At 44.6% G+C, this 15,874-nt stretch overlaps 3 protein-coding genes across 11 annotated transcripts in view; 2 read left to right on the top strand and 1 right to left on the bottom strand.

Moving 5' to 3' along the window:
* The window catches only part of ecsit (ECSIT signaling integrator), a 6,846-nt gene extending 3,328 nt beyond the window's left edge, over positions 1 to 3,518 (top strand). For 2 of the 4 annotated variants that reach the window (XM_077501297.1, XM_077501299.1), the window contains exons 6-7: positions 1 to 106; positions 187 to 935. In XM_077501297.1, the coding sequence (XP_077357423.1) occupies positions 1 to 106; positions 187 to 419 (339 nt within the window). In that variant the 3' untranslated portion in view covers positions 420 to 935. Of the gene's footprint in view, positions 107 to 186; positions 936 to 2,352 lie in introns of those variants that run through there. The other 2 variants (XR_013279243.1, XM_077501298.1) reach the window with 2 other exon arrangements.
* Positions 569 to 15,262, bottom strand: LOC144004241 (uncharacterized). 6 transcript variants are annotated; one of them, XM_077501292.1, is made up of 10 exons: positions 15,080 to 15,262; positions 14,661 to 14,804; positions 14,435 to 14,506; positions 7,338 to 8,275; positions 4,757 to 6,601; positions 4,274 to 4,687; positions 2,915 to 2,973; positions 2,785 to 2,834; positions 2,407 to 2,715; positions 569 to 1,173 (listed from the first exon to the last, which is right to left on the bottom strand). In XM_077501292.1, the coding sequence occupies exons 5-10, from the start codon at positions 6,419 to 6,421 to the stop codon at positions 1,157 to 1,159; spliced, it is 2,514 nt and encodes an 837-aa protein (XP_077357418.1). In that variant the 5' UTR covers positions 6,422 to 6,601; positions 7,338 to 8,275; positions 14,435 to 14,506; positions 14,661 to 14,804; positions 15,080 to 15,262; the 3' UTR covers positions 569 to 1,156. The 6 variants fall into 6 exon arrangements, with proteins under 6 accessions (XP_077357418.1, XP_077357420.1, XP_077357415.1 ...); XM_077501294.1 differs by having other exon boundaries at positions 7,810 to 8,275; XM_077501289.1 differs by having other exon boundaries at positions 8,088 to 8,275.
* Positions 7,767 to 15,733, top strand: zfta (zinc finger translocation associated). The gene is made up of 5 exons (XM_077501296.1): positions 7,767 to 9,539; positions 10,186 to 10,683; positions 10,765 to 11,112; positions 11,503 to 11,889; positions 13,202 to 15,733. Exons 1-5 carry the CDS (start codon positions 9,425 to 9,427, stop codon positions 13,684 to 13,686), a joined length of 1,833 nt encoding a protein of 610 aa, XP_077357422.1. The 5' UTR covers positions 7,767 to 9,424; the 3' UTR covers positions 13,687 to 15,733.
* Positions 15,734 to 15,874: the final 141 nt, after the last annotated feature.

Genomic DNA, 15,874 nt, shown 5'->3' with positions numbered 1-15,874 from the left:
GTGGAGGAGCCCTATGATCCAGAGCGATGTTTTTACTACCCTCTCCAACTTGACCTCGACTTTGATCGGGACCTTGGGGACATGGAAACTTTAGATGTAGAAGACTGTAAGATGATATTTTGGATCACATTTTAAAAAAAGAAAAATCTTTGGTAACTTTGATGTGTTTTTTTTTTTTTTCAACAGTGGATGAAGGTCCGGTTTTTGCCATGTGCATGACGAGCCAGGGGGACCAGGCCACCCTCAACCAGTGGATCTCCGGTCTCCAGGGGAGCAACCCCATCCTGGGTCGGGTCCCCACACTCTTCCGCCTGCAAGCCGGCCCAAGTGAGCTCCGAGTGGAAACCCCGAGAGAGGAATCGCAGAGAGAGGAGTCGCCGCCTGAGGTCGTACAGGAGGCGAGGAGGAGCAGCAACTGACTGTAGGACTCATCTATCCTTCGGTTTTTCAAAATTGCTTGTGAACTTGGAGCCAACCATGGACTATCCTCTTAAGAGTCTCTCAATCCTTGGACATCTTGGACTTGGAAAATAAAATCACCGGTCATGTGTCGCAAAAGAAAACCAAATTATCACAAAGGTACAAAAAACATTTAATTACAAATAAAGTCAATTGAAAACAATTCACCTGTAAACAAGTCCCAAATCCACTCTTGAGACGTTGACACAAAAAGGTAGTCAAGTGTGCTCTAATCATCAATGGCAGGGGTCAGCATTGTCAAAATTGACCTGCTACCAATTATATCTGGCCCGCCAGATGACGATGGAGGGGGAAAACCTGATCATTACGGATATTCCATGAAGATGCAAGACTGCAATACAATGCCGTGAGCTTTCACACGATATTGTAAATATCTTACAGTGACATCAACCAAAACCAAATTGTGAGCTTTCAATATCCTTACATCCCTACTGGTAATAAAGATTAAACCAAATTGTGAGCTTTCAATATCCTTACATCCCTACTGGTAATAAAGATTATTTTTAGTAGGAAAAGCAGGGTTTTGCCTGATGAAAATGCAATTTCGGCCTGTGATATAATTGATAGGAAAACATTTCAAACTAGTTTGCCGACCCCTGATCTATTGCATCATCTAAACAAACAACTTCTCCATGGAGTGTCGTTTTGCGAGAGAAGGTTGGTGTTGTCCCGCAGTTCAGTTCCTGTACGTTTCTGTAAAAACAAGCATGGGGGTGTTATTAATAAATACCTCTGCTGCAATACTGTCATGGAAACATAACAGGTAAATGTGGGTAGGTACCACGGTATATACAGGACTGTCTCAGAAAATTAGAATATTGTGATAAAGTCCTTTATTTTCTGTAATGCAATTAAAAAAACAAAAATGTCATGCATTATGGATTCATTACAAATCAACTGAAATATTGCAAGCCTTTTATTATTTATAATAATGCTGATTATGGCTTACAGTTTAAACAAAACTCAAATATCCTATCTCAAAATATTAAAATATAAAACGTATACTAGTAGGCTATTCAACTGATCACTTGAATCGTCTAATTATCTCGAAACACCTGCAAGTGTTTCCAAGTGAATCTAGATTGTGACATTTTTGTTTTTTTAATTGCATTACAGAAAATAAAGGACTTTACCACAATATTCTAATTTTCTGAGACAGTCCTGTATATTGAAATTTACAATTAACTGTGTTCCAAATTATCAGTTTTTTTTTTTTTTTTTGGTTAGTTTTCTTGAACTTGCCTTTTTCAGGAAAAAAAAATAAAACATTTCATATGTGGCTCCCCCATTTTTTTTTCTATTTTTTAAACTTTTTTTTTTTTTTTGACGATCTTTAAATGAATTAATGATTTAGATAAAATGAATAATTAAATATTCAAAAAGTTGTCAGACACGAAAGGTTGATGAAAAAGTTTTAAAAATTACCTACAAATGTCCAAAAAGGACGAAGGACGAATCTATGAAATTGCCGAAAATGTCAGAAAATTGAATTAAGGCAGGGGGAAAATATTCAAAAAGTAACCATAAATTGTCCAAAAGCAAAAAAAGAGATCCCGAAAATGACAAAAAGGCAGAAAAAAATAAAATTACCATAATTTATCCAGAAAATAGTCAAAAATGTCAAAATCTAAAAATGTAAGAAAAATTAAAAAATATATCAGAATAAAAATCGTAAGATGAAAGGTAGAAGAAAATGAATCTCAAAGTATTAGATGCTGCATATTTTTCTGTTAGGATGCAGCTCTAGTTAGCACTTGGGCCATCAGTAAATGAGACGATCACTAAAAGTTTGCTTCATCACAATGTTCAAATGTTTTCCCGCTCCAGACTGAGTTTTTTGTTTTTTATTTGACCTAAAATATCTCTTGACAGGAAAAATTGCTGACCCCTGATCTAGTTGGTAAATGAAGACGAGCATCATTTTACCTGCCAGAGTTGCGTTGCGCTGCTGGAGCTGCCTGGTGAAGAAGCGCTCGCGCCGGGACACCTGCTCGTCCCAGGCCTCCAGGATGCGGCGGCGCTCGGCGGGCTCCAGGGAGCGGGTGTGCGGGTGGGCCTCGTCGATGTGCGCCATCACGGCCTCCAGGCTCTGCGAGTGCTGCAGCTGGCCGCACGCCATGCACACGAGCAGCTGGTTGAGGGGGTCGTAGTCCATGAGGTAGAAGTTCCTCCACGTGGCCTCCGACACGTGGCCCCCGTCGCCGGAGGGGCGCTCGTCACCGGCTAACGGCTCATCTGGGGACACGGTTGAGGAATATTGTTATTATTAGTTTTATTAGAACTCACATCTGTCACTTTTGTTACCTTGTAGTGGTGCAGTGTAGTGAGTGTCAGCCGCGGTGTTCACTGAATTGCTGTGAAACAAATCAACAACACGATGTTATGGCAATCCACGTTTAGCATCTGTAACAATAACAAACAGCTGGTTTCCTACCTGATAAGATGTTCTGATGCTTCACTCAAAGGGTCGGACATCGCCCGCTGACAAAAATCCTATGTAGTGATTCAAACAGATTGCATTAAAAATAAATTGCCTGTGACTCGCACTTGCTAGCACATCACATTGAGTTCCTCCACATACTGACTCAATTCACAAGCATATTATGTTCCTCTTTATCTGACCGTTAGGGTGGATTTTACACATAGAAGGGCCAAAACATGCCTTGTGAAAATTCAACTGCACTAAAAATCTAGCCACAAGAGGGTGCTAGAACTGCACAAATGGAAATCAACCTGACTTTTTTTTCAAACAGATATGCTGTTTTTAATATTGTGACATGATGATGACGATATATTGTGATAGTTTGAATATCACGATATCTCCGTTATCGTTACATCCCTAATAGGGGTGGGAACCTCTGGGTACCTCACAATATGATACGATATGCGATACAAGGCTTTATCAATATACTGGTCAGGTGATAAATCCACGATAATCTACAATAAAACTACTCAAGACATAAACTGATGTTTTTTCCATGATAAAATAGTTTCTTTTTGTACCATGAGACAATATTAAAACTGGTGTCTTCTTCACAGTGGCTACTTTAGTGTATTTATTTTTAAGCAAATACAAATGTGTTCTTCTTCTAACGTCCTGTGAACAAATTTGTGTCTTTCTTAAACACTATTGTCATGCAACATGTCAGTTACATAGTCAATTGTTTCATTTTATCAACTGTGACAAATTTTTGTGCAACATTGCGAAAGTAAATAAATAAATAAAATTACTTAAATATTAAAAAAATTAAATCAATAATATTCCTCAGAAATTGTGTGCTTCAAAAGTCGAAACATAAAATATGTTTTAAAATGGTAAAATTGAAGATATTTACAAATTTTTTCATAGAAACGTGCGCAAAACTGAGTCAGTTGCTGGACAGATACATTTCTTCTACAAGTAAAAGTAAGCTCATGAGTCTTCTTCGCCCGAAAATTTCCATACATTTCCCCGTCACTCTTATGAGGCGCTCCGCCAAGCGGCCCGCCAAGTAATTGCTCAATAAGTAATGAACAATGGAGCCATTATAGTGGCTGTATATTAACTACAAATAGCGCGATACTTTAGTAGGCTTATCAATAAGCTATCGGGAGACATATTTATCATGATTTATCGCGATATTGGTATATCGTCACACTCCTATCCCTAATGTTGTGGCACAGGGGTTCAGAATCACTGTACTCCATAAGGAGATTAGTGTTCTGTTGCCATGGTGACCCCCGGTGGCCTACTTTAGCTGCCTATACAGTATTAGTAACCATGCCCTCGACTGTGTCCTCCAATACATCGTACCTGCAGATTCTGAGCAGGCGGCACGCAGGTCCCGCTCCTCTGGGGGTTCCCCTTCTCACCCATAGACTTCTTGTGTCTCTGCTCCTTCTTCTTGATCCTCCAGTACTCGCGCTTCCGCTTCAGAAAGTCCTCGTCTGACTCCTCCGGTTGGCGCTTGGGCGGTCTCAAGGTGTTAACCGGCGCCGGAGACGGCCAGAACCATTTCAAAAGAGCGGGAGGCTCGATGGGGTGCAGGATGATGCTGGAAAGTGGGTTTTCCGGGGGTTTCAGCGTGGGCAGCGCGGAGTCCAAGTCTCCGTGGATGGGAGGTTTGGCGGCGAGGGTTTCGGGCGATTTGAGCGGCAAGGATGGCTTTGGGAGGAGCTTCACCGCAGTCTTTGCAACGTTTATGGAGCGTGTGGCGAGAGCTGCAGCCTGCGAGACAAAAATACATACATGACGGGAAAATAGTCACACGAACACTCAAGACTGTCAAGGTGTCACCTGATTGCCCCTGCCCTTGCCCAGCCTCTCCTTCTGCCTGGCCCTCTGCTGCCTCTTCATCAGTTTCCAGTACTCCCGCTTCTTTTGCAGGCTCATTGCCGCGCTGAGGCGAAGCCGGGGGACCACATCGGGGTTTTGAACTTGCACAACGGGGCCCAATTCAGTGCTGTCAGGCTCCTCTTTCACCTCCGATTTATCGGGCTCCTCTTTCAACTCCGATTCATCGGGCTCCTCTTTCAACTCCGATTCATCGGGCTCTACTTTCACCTTCGTCCCAACATGGCGCTCTTCGTCTTTGCCGTCATTCACCGTGCTCAGAGACTCCTCCAGGAGTTTCTTCATAGAAGCCACTGCCAGCAGAGTGGTCGCCTGGCAGTCCACAGCCGGAGTCGGTTCAGGCTCGGGCTTGGGCACCAGAAGCGGAAGCTTCTGTTCCGGCGCAGGATTCAGGTCAGGCTCCTGTTTGACGGCAATCGTCGCCTGGCTCATGTTTAGGGGAGGCGCTTGCCGCGCAGGTCTGAAGGCCTTGTTCCTCTGGACCGACGGGCCGAATTTGGCCTCGGCGACCCCTTGCCTGAGGCGGGCTGCGAGAGCCGCCCGCTGTTGCCGCTTGGACACCCTCCAGTACTCGCGCTGCTTCGCTATCCGGTCTTCCTTGCTCAATGATTTATCCGAAACCAGCATTTTCATGACGCAGCCAGTCCGGCTGACCCGGGTGGCCACGTCAGGCTTGCGCTGGCCTTGGGGACATGCGAGGGTGAGGTGACTGAAGGATTGCACAGGTGTGGACTTTTTGCTTCGGGCGGGCGCTCTCATGAGGACTTTGATATCAGAAGCCCCAAGCCCATCTTTCCTCACAATGCCATTTAACGTCCGGGGAACATTCGCAGACACCGTCCCGTCCTCTTCGATGAAGCCCCCGATGGTCTCCAGGCCAACCCCTGATGCTCGGGCCCTCCTCATCTCCTCCAGGATTTTCTGGTAGCGTTTGACTCGCCGCATCATGGAGTCTTTCTCCTTGAGCCGGGCCTTCGCCTCCATCGACATCTTGGCCCGCTGCTCCTGCTTTTTAATCCGCCAGTACTCTCTCTGTTTGGCGATTATCTGTTCCGGAGTGTCTTTCGTGTCCATCAGGGGGATGCTTCTCTTCTTCAACGGCGAGGGCGTGGACAGTGATTTGACTTTTAAATGTCTGTGCGCTTCCAAGCATCTCTGCCGAGCTGTTCTGCATCGAGGGATGCTTGTTGGAGGCGTAAAAATCGTCGGCTCTTTCATTGATTCTCTCGCCATTCGCGCAGATTTGCGCAACGTCTGTGTTTTGCCACCTTGACTGGCATCGAGGAGAACGTGAGCGGACGCAGTTATCACCGACATGACTTTGTCTTTGTTTTTGGCGAGTCTCGCTGCCAGTCTGGCCCGCTGCTCTCGCTTTTTCAGCCTCCAGTGCTCCCGGCGACGGGCCACTCGATCCTCCTCGGACTCGGCATTCGCGGTTGCCAACGTGACCTCGGTTTTGACCCGTGTGGAGATTCGCGTTTGGACACCGTTGGACATCATCCTGACAGTCTGAGTGATCTTAACCGAGGAGCCCGACGAGCTGGAAGTCGCCGGGGTGGCGCCATCCAACTTGGAGGCCGAGCCGCATTTGCTCTTGACTGTCAGCATGCTACCGACAACCAAAACTTTTTTTTCTCTTTACTGGGAAAAATAATTTTTGTCTGAAAGAAAGAAACTTTAAACCCATGCTACTGCCAGCCTGCAAAATCTCATCCCCTTGAGTCCTTCATTCCTTCCATCCAGAAGGCTTTGTTCTGCTGTGTAGGATCACGCAAAGCGTCAGGTATCCTATGGGATAGGGAGCAGATCATACATGAGCTGGTGTGACAACATACCATAAAGAAAATAATGAAAACATAGTGTGGAGGTTAATTAAAATTAAATCTCACACAAACTAAACAAATAAAATTAAGTGTGTAAAAAAAAAATGAAAACAATAATGTCAAAAAATGTATGTGCGTCAACTTATAATAAAAGTACAATATTTAAATGCTTCTGTGCAATTCATTTTAATTGAATCAAGGAAATCTTATTAGGGATGGGCGAGTACCGATAATAGGTGCCTCTATCAGGCGAAACGTACAGGCCTTATTTCAAGTTATCTATATTCGCAACGGCTGCCACTACTCTTGCAGCTGTTTTCGGATCAGGAATTAAAAGTGAGAAGAATAGAAAATTTCCATCAATCTTATGCAGTTTTCAGGAAAATGCTAAAAAGAGATACAGTAAATTGGTGTTTCTTTAAATTATCATTGTCGGTTTTTTTTGTTTTGTTTTTTTGGTGAGTGGTTGTCTCAAAAGTACTACTGGTATAGAACCTTCCAGTGTGACGTCACATTTAAGTGCTCCCCTTGCGGTGGAGGGCAGGGCGTCAATTTGTTTGTTAGCAGCTAGCAAGCTAAGATAGCTTGAAAACTTCAATATACATCAAGACAAGTATATCCTGACACAAACGATTTAATGAATGACAATTTACACCATGAAAGTTGTGATCGGCGTACTGTTTCAAGCAAAAACAACATACCTTAAGCTTCCACTTCCACTTTGCCTTCCAACAAACTCCTTTTTTTTTGTAGCTAGCGGCTCCAAACAGCTGTTTTCAATTAGTCACAGTAATGAAGTGTCCTACTCTGGATGTTTTTTTTGTGACACTTTTTCCACCTTTGAACAAAAACGTTCGCCGAAAATCAAGCTCTGTACAGTCATTTGTTATGGGATGTTTGCCCTAACAAATGAATGTACAGAGCTTGAAAAGTTGTTATCAAGCATCCCTATTAATGTGAGAAATTGACATAGTAGCTTACAATATATTTCTTGTTTTTTGTATCATTTTACATTTCATTGTATTTTTATTCATTTTATATGTCAGTTATCGTCATTTCTTTTATCTAACGTCTATTTTGGGGGGAGGGGCACTGGGGGTGTAGAAACGCCCAACTGTCCCTTTAAATGTGTCGTCATGGTGACACTATCCCTTTAAATGTGTCCCCCTGTACCTTAATTTCAGCCGCCGACCGTCAAAATGTCCCATTTAAGAAGCGTTTTGCTCCATTAAACCCGCAGCGAGCTAAAGTCCCACCGAGAACGCGACCAAGACGGGAGCTGAACGCCTTCAGCGGCGGAGTGGAAGACGGGAACGGATCGTCGACGGCGAGGCTACTGAGCGTGTCTCACAATGGACATCTTGTCCTCGTCGTTTGTCTACGCCTGTGGGGCCTCTCGCGATAAGCGGCGCAAAGGAGGAAGCGGAGTAAAAGCATGCACGGTCGTTTACCTTGTCACTGAGTAACTTTTGTCTTTTTTTTTTTTTTTAGGGGGGGAGCGTTCTTTTTCGGTGTCTACGTGAGGACAGGTCGGGTAGGACTTCGCGGTTAGCGCCCGCCACTAGCCAGCCGGGAACTGGCTGCCTTGACAACGCACGGCAGGACCCGGATGTTGGCCCCATCTGCTGTCCACACGTCTCTGTTTTAAGTAAAAATATATAAGAAATATATTAATAAAAAAATACATTAAAATAAAAAGATGTATACAAATGGTATGTTTGTGTGTCAAATAATAATGCAGACGTTATCAAAGGTATAGATTACAATTACCAAATCTTACTTCATTTTTTTTTAAACATGTGCAAAATATCTACATTAAGGATTAGATTCAGCAACAGGTGTAATGTTTTCTGAATAGAAATTACAACCCATAGTAAAATCTGTAATGTACAAGCTTTTATGGGTCAAACTTAAAAAGAAAATATCTCAACAACCTAATGTGCTAGAAAAAAAAAAGTAGGACGAGACATTTTTTTTTTTAAGAGCAGGATCAATAAATACGTTCAGGGACAGATAAAGCCATCACTGATTTAAAATAAATAAATAAAATAAAATACTAATTGGGTGGTACTGTAGAGTGCGTTATTCTTCTAATTATTTTTGTATGAAAATAAAAGTATGTTAAAAGTAAAAAAAATATCCATAAAAAGATAAATTAAAATAATAATAAAATTCCTAAAAAGAACAATAATAGAATGAAAGATAAACTAAAATGTGTGCATAAAACTGTAATTAGAAAAATATTTAAAAGGTGCATGCTGTGCTTAATAATTAAAAAAAAGTTTAAAAATGTGAAAAATATATTTTAAAACGTGCGTGTATAAAATAAAATGTAAGGAAAGTAAAATATTAATCTTAGTTAATCTTATCTATCTATCTATAGGGTAATAATGATAGGACTGTAATAATAACGGGCGACCTGACTAACGTATGATGACGCAACAATGGTCCCGGGCTCTCGTTGACGCGGGTACTGTCTCTTTAAATTTACCCAGGAGCCCCTTAAGGAGCCCCAGGGGCCCCTCGTCCGGCTCCCCACCCTGAAGACCAGCAAGAGTCTCCAAAATACGCGACTGGAGGCCCACGCTTACGCATTTGCCGCACCTTTTCCACTGGACAACCTATCAAAAGTTAACTTGTCAAGCGGGGTGGTTAGATTGACTGGGTCGCGCGCGCGCACGCACGCACGTACACACACGCGTCGTCGGAGCTGCCGTGCGATGCCAGATGCGTGTCGCAAACGTGCTCGTACGCGCGTGACACGTCCCGGAACCAGAGAGAGCGCGGGATGGACGACGACGACGCCGCCGCCGTGCTCCGGGCTCGGCCGGAGCCGCTCTCATTAACCGTACGCGGGGAAGAGGAGGAGGAAGAGGCGGCCCGCGGCTACAGCGACTCGGGAGGTAAGGTGACGTTGAACATGAAAGAAAACTAAATGATGTGCTTTTCATGTGTGCGTGGCTGTCAAATCCACTGCTATTGTCAGTGGGACAATACCAATACGGCTTGGCCCCTCTGTCTGTGTGGGCTCCTGTAAACAAAGGCTTAACAGCACCGAGACGCGCGCGGACGCCATCGTGTGGACGGTGGAGGCACTACGGCCTAAAAAAAAAAAAAAAAAAAAACACCCGAGCTAACCAGTTAGCTTTAGCATGAAGGCCCCATAAGATACTAGCTTTTCAAATGTTGCCCTGAGCTGGAGTCTAATCTCGCTTACTTTTTTTTTTAGAGGCGGGATGCACCCTGAACCATTAGCAGGAAACATGTACAACACCACCAATCAAGTTTTCTATACAGTTGCCCTTATTGGATTGAGTTTACTCAAACTTGGATTCGTGGAATAGACTCCAGCTCACTAGAATCCCTTCTGAAAATGTATGGATGGTTGTTTATCTATGTGTGCCCTGTGAGCAACTGGCGACCAATCCAGGGTGTACCTCGTCTCTTGCCCAAAGTCATCTGGGATAGGCTCCAACTACCTTGAAAGAACAAAGACAATTGAGAACTTGAATATACCATGTTGAGTCCAAGCTTGTTGTGTCTTTTTAGCAGAGGATGCACTCGCCAACGGGCACGCCGCCCATGACGAGTACGAGGCAGGCTCGGTGGGGCCGGTCCGATCACCTGTCACCAGCTACTGGAGCATCAGCGAGGGTCCGGACCAGCCCCCGATCCTGTCGCCGGTGCCCGGTCCGTCGGGACGCAAAGTTCGTCGGGCGTCGCGGCCTGGCCTGAGTCGCATCCCGGGCCGCGACCACCGGCGCTACTACCACGAGTACTGGCGCAGCGAGTACCTGATGGATTTTGACCCGCTGCGGCACGGCATGATCTGCATGGTGTGCGGCAGCTCGTTGGCCACCCTCAAGCTGAGCACCATCAAGCGCCACATCCGCCAGAAGCACCCCGACTCGCTGCTGTGGAGCGCCGCCGACAAGGAGGTCATCCGCACCGGCTGGGAGAGCCACCTGAGCCTTGGCGCGCCACTTGTCCAGCCTTCGCCTCGGGGGGACCAAGAGGCGGACGGCGAGGAGTTTTGCGACACTGACGGTGAGTCCATTTGCATCAACAACAAAATACAAAAATATTTTTTAGCTAATGTCACATATGCATTGTTTTTTTGCCCATCAGCACCCGAGGCAGAGCCGCAGCACGGGGGCAGCCTCTCTCCTCTTTCCGAGGCGGGCGATGCAGGCGGCGCGACAGCGGACGCAGGTGTTGCGTCGGCGGTGTCGGCAGAGGAGGCCCGTACGCTGGAGTGCTACTTGAACGCGTCGCTGCACGCGTGGTTCCGCCAGGAGTTCCTGATGGAGTACGACGCGGAGGCGGGCCGGCTGCTGTGCATGCTGTGCAGTAGCCAGCTGCCCTCGCTGCACCTGGACCACATCAAGAGCCACGTGCTCCAGCGCCACCCCGACTCGCTCGTCTACACCTCCGAGCAGAAGCACTGCGTTCTACAGGCCTGGGCTCAGACTCACGGTGAGTGTCACCCCTGTACGAATTAAAATTGATCTATGACGTCTATGGCCGTCATTGGCAGTGAATGAGTTAAAACTAGGGCCCAACCGATTATTGGCGTTCAAACATCATCCAAAACAATCGACGAATTGGGCCAAATAGCCTATTAGTTTCGCCTTACAATGTTATCGAAGGAAACTGAAGTTTTCGACGCTATGACAGTACCCTGAATGCACCATTTTGCTTGCGTAGCATTAGCAACTAGCAAGTGTGTAGCGTATGTTATTCTGTTGTCCCTAAGCGTCCTCTAAGCTGGTTATTAATGACACCACAGTTGGAGTTAACTGAAAAATACAATAAAATAAAAAAAAATAAAAAAATCTATTTCTCTTTGTCTATTGTTCGCGACAGATGAGTCAGAGAACTCGATCCAATCAGAAGCAAACGCCAAAGACGACGCCAATGGCGGCAACCGGGCCGCCTCACCGTCTGGGGACACGCGTCTGATCGGCGAGGACGGCGGCGTGGAGGGCCCCGCCCGCAAGAAGCGGCGCCGAGGCGCGTGCGGCGAATCGTGGCAGCTGCGCCTCGACTACCTGGTGGCGTACGGGCCCAGGGGCCGACGCGTCTACTGCATGGTGTGCGCTCAGTTGCTGCGCGGAACCCAAGTGCGAAGCTTCCGCAACCACATCCAGGAATGTCATCCCGAGACGCTAAGCCTGAGCCAGAAAGAACGGGAAGCCGCGGCGGCCGCCTGGACCAAAGAGTACTGTGCCGACGGCATCCTCGCACAAGACGGTGAGATGAATGAACACTAAAACGTAGATTCACAGTCAGACTGTAATTACTAGTTCTAGTTACTGGTTAGTTCACCCATAAACTTCGTTAGTTCACCCATAAAGATTGTCATGCATTTTTAGTTCATCTTGAAATTTCATCTTTTTATATATATATATATATTTAAGTAGGGGACTCGGTTCAAAGAGATGATAGACATGAAAGTTGAAAAGAGTCGCTTGTTGCTAGCTCGAAAAACAACATGGCAATAATGAGCAGACTTCCTAGTTTTTGTTTTTTGTTTTATTTTAAAATTATTTACCTACAAAATTCAAAACATTTCACATTGTAATTTTAAGTTATTTGCAGAATTTAAGCATTTTATTTATTCCATGTGTGATAAAGGCTGTGTCATAACAAAATGTGGAAAAAGTGAAGGTGACAAATGAGCTAAGACGGTCAGTGTATGGTTTCGTATTTTTTTACATGTTTGCAAAAAACAAAAACGTGTTCTCATGATGAGGTTTAACAATTTTTTAATAAAATTATTCCATTTGCAAAACAGGCTGTAACGTGAAAAAATGTAATGACAATAATGATCAAATCCTCTCAAATTCAATATATTGATGGATTTTTTTTAACTTTATTTTTAATGAACTAGACTAAGTGCAATTTCTGGAGGAATTGCGTGGGAATGCTGAAAGCCGAATGCTAATAGCTGAATGCTAAGATTTGAATGCATGTGGAATGCTTATGAAGTAAATTGAGAGATAGATTATGAAATTATGACCTCCTGGTTACTGGGCAATGGACTTTACCAACTGTGCCACCGAGCAGTGTAAGACACCTGGTAATGATGATAAGTTATATATATATATGGAAGTGGGCGTGGAAAGTGATACAAAAATTTCAATGACTGTCCCATTGAAAATGAATGAGGAAAAGTTGATATTACAAGTTAAATTGTGCAAATACTGTTAGTACTGTGGAATTAGATGATATATACCCCGGGAGGCGTGAATTTTTGAAACTAGTTGAAATTTGAACAGTGTAAATTGGCAGTATTATGTGGGAGCTGTTTCTTGGCAAAAAAGTGAGAATAAAAATAAAAATAACGTGGGAATGCTTTCGGTATTCCCACAATCAGATGACTAAATTACAACTAAAACTTGAATAGTCAAAAGACTATAAAACTAAATTAAAATGTCTTGTCAAAATTAACACTGGTACGTACTTTTATTGGCTCGATGTCATTTTGATGTTCCTGTTTTTGTTGTGTGCAACCACAAAAGCACCTTTCCTCTGTCTCAATGCTGACTTCCTGAATCTGCAGAAATCAGCACAAGTGACGCCGATGCCCTAAATACCAGCGGAGGCCCGAATGAGGACGACTCCCCTGACATCAAACTGGCAGTGAAAGAAGAAGAGGACGAGGGGGAAGAGGAGGAGGAGGACGATGACGACGGAGGAGTCAAGGACACGGCCAAGGACGCTATCCCGCGTCACGGCCACTACCCGGGCAAGGACCAGCGGCGGAACTACCAGGTGCGCTGGCGCACAGACTTCCTGATGGACTACGACTGCCGGCGGCACGGGCTCATCTGCATGGTATGCGGCGCGGCGCTGGCCACGCTGAAGGTGAGCACCATCAAACGCCACATCCAGCAGGTGCACGCGCAGTCGCTGCGCTACGGTGAGGACGACAGGCGCGGCGCCGCGCTCGCCTACGACCGCGACGCCGGACGCTTCGTGCACGCTGACGACTGCTTCCTCGCCGGGGATCACGCGCGCACCGACATGGGGCTCTTTGCCACATAGAGAGGACCCGATTTGAGGGGAGCGCTTCATTCACGAGAAATACAGTGCATCCGAAAAGTACGTGCAGCGCTATACTTTTTTTTCACATTATTACATTTTTTCCCTTAAAATTGTGCCCCAAACATCTCATAATTACATGAATACTTTCCGGATGCACGAGTATGTGTCCTGTGATTGGCCGGCGACCAGTCCAGGGTGTAGGACGCCTCTCACTCCCTAAGGAGGACAAGCACGATAGGAGAAAGGACGGATGAGCACTTGCACTTCGGCTCGGACTAAACGCATGAGTCACATTTCCAAGCCGGCGTGCGGAACTTTTGAACAATTGTCAACCTGGAAAATCTCAGGGATTGTGCTTGCGTTTCAATCGGGTCAGATGAAAGACTGGTGTGAGTGTATGTGACAAATTTGGAAAGTTTTCAGTGAAAACTTGAAATATGTGTTGGTAAAAACAGAAGAAAAAAAAACGGCACTTAATTTGTTTTCCAGACAGCAGCACTTAATGTGGGAAAGATGTGACATGAGCAAAATTGTTCATTGGTCCACATCAAGCACTTAACTCATTTGAAATGAGAATGAATTGTCAGCGTTTTTGTTACCTGTGCTTGACCTCAATGTCACCTTTGATTAAATAATACAATAAATTCATGCCTGTTTTCCTTCTCTACAACCCAAATCCACAAGACTAATGTACTTTTTTCAAAATTGTTTGCTCCAAATTGCCCTTTAGCGATGGAAGCAGCCTTACCCACAATGCAACGCTGCACGCCTAGTTGTCCACACTCCTGTTAGCCGCCGTTCATGATTTATGACTTTGGTCCTGTTATGAAACACATCATATTGGCGTCAAACGCGACAACAAATGCATTTTGGATGATTCTTCAGTGTTTCCCCACCTTTACTGAACCAAGGCCCATATTTAACTTTTGTTTTTTGTTAGAAAAAGTATACTGAAAAGTGATGAAGTGACTTACCCGATATACACGTGACATATGACTTATGCTGCATTCGAGGATGGTCGGAAGTCGGACTTTTCCGAGTTCAAACCAGGAAGTGTTGCTGCATTCGAGGATGGTCGGAAGGCGGATATATCAGAGTTGTTTTTTCCTAGTTTCGACCTGAAAGCGTTCGAGGGGAAAGTAAACAACCAAAATGGCGGATAGTGATAAATTGTTTTTTGTTTTGGTTCTTAAAACTATTTTTTTTTACCTGCAGAAAACTTACCTTTTTGTAATTTTGCTTCATTTATTGTTTTCTATTATTTTTTTTTTTATCTTATTTCATAAGCATTCCACACAGTTCAGTAGTTCACCGCGAGATAGCGACATACTGTCCCGTACGTTGTGTTAAGGAAGAAAGCTATCTAGTTTTATGCTCAAGTAAATTGTTTTACCATTCACAATCTGTGTACGTCACTTGCAGTCCATCGGTGAACTCGGGGTCCTTCTTCTTTTCCAACTTCGCAAGTGGAATTTCCGAGTTCCAGAGCTGGCTGGGATAGGCTCCAGCGCCCCCGCGACCCTTGTGAGGAAAAGCGGTCAAGAAAATGGATGGCTGTAAGGGGGCGTTCCCGTACACACTTGGTTTGAATTCGGAAAAGTCCAACTTCCGACCACCCTCGAATGCAGCACTATTGGTGATACAGTTTGGCCAACTGTTTCAGAGGTACTACGCTGTGATTGGTCAACTGCTGGTCACATGAGATAGGGACGCCATGTTGTTACCCTGCTGCTGCGATTTCAGAATCCATGCCTTTTTGCTCTGCATGGCGTTGCTCACGTCGAACAGGCAGCGCTATTATGCTGCATCGGTTCATTGGAAAGTCAAATGAGGGGACTGGAAAGCAAGTAACACTTCACTGTTGTGTAAAGTAAAATAACACGATTTGAAGTAGGTGGCACTGCACAACACAGCCTTCAACCTTTTATCAAGAGTTATCATTGAAAATAAAAATATAATTGATTTTAATTATAAGCCTGTACAAAGTGAATGGACTTAAAAATGATCGATTTTATCTCTTAATAAAACAGAGCCCATAATGTGGAAATGAGTTGTGGATTTTGTTTTGTAAATAAAAGTTCTAAAAATATTGTACATGCACAATTGAAAGCCATTGATAAAAAATCAAAAGGAAATATGACATTTGGTTGTCAGGTGCACTGAAATCACGTTCAAATTTAAATTTAGG

This window comes from Festucalex cinctus, chromosome 16, assembly GCF_051991245.1.
Source record: "Festucalex cinctus isolate MCC-2025b chromosome 16, RoL_Fcin_1.0, whole genome shotgun sequence".
Classification (NCBI taxonomy): Eukaryota; Metazoa; Chordata; class Actinopteri; order Syngnathiformes; family Syngnathidae; genus Festucalex; species Festucalex cinctus.
This window is presented reverse-complemented; position numbering and strand designations above follow the sequence as displayed.

What these genes read in the sequence shown, in the direction of transcription:
- zfta (XM_077501296.1), top strand. Translation starts at nt 9,425, where the DNA reads ATGGACGACGACGACGCCGCCGCCGTGCTCCGGGCTCGGCCGGAGCCG. An exon ending in CGGCTACAGCGACTCGGGAG is followed by an intron (nt 9,540 to 10,185) that starts GTAAGGTGACGT and finishes GTGTCTTTTTAG; the next exon opens with CAGAGGATGCACTCGCCAAC. An exon ending in GGAGTTTTGCGACACTGACG is followed by an intron (nt 10,684 to 10,764) that starts GTGAGTCCATTT and finishes TTTGCCCATCAG; the next exon opens with CACCCGAGGCAGAGCCGCAG.
- LOC144004241 (XM_077501290.1), bottom strand. Translation starts at nt 6,421, where the DNA reads ATGCTGACAGTCAAGAGCAAATGCGGCTCGGCCTCCAAGTTGGATGGC. An exon ending in GCAAGGGCAGGGGCAATCAG is followed by an intron (nt 4,688 to 4,756) that starts GTGACACCTTGA and finishes TTTGTCTCGCAG; the next exon opens with GCTGCAGCTCTCGCCACACG. An exon ending in CTACACTGCACCACTACAAG is followed by an intron (nt 2,716 to 2,784) that starts GTAACAAAAGTG and finishes CCGTGTCCCCAG; the next exon opens with ATGAGCCGTTAGCCGGTGAC.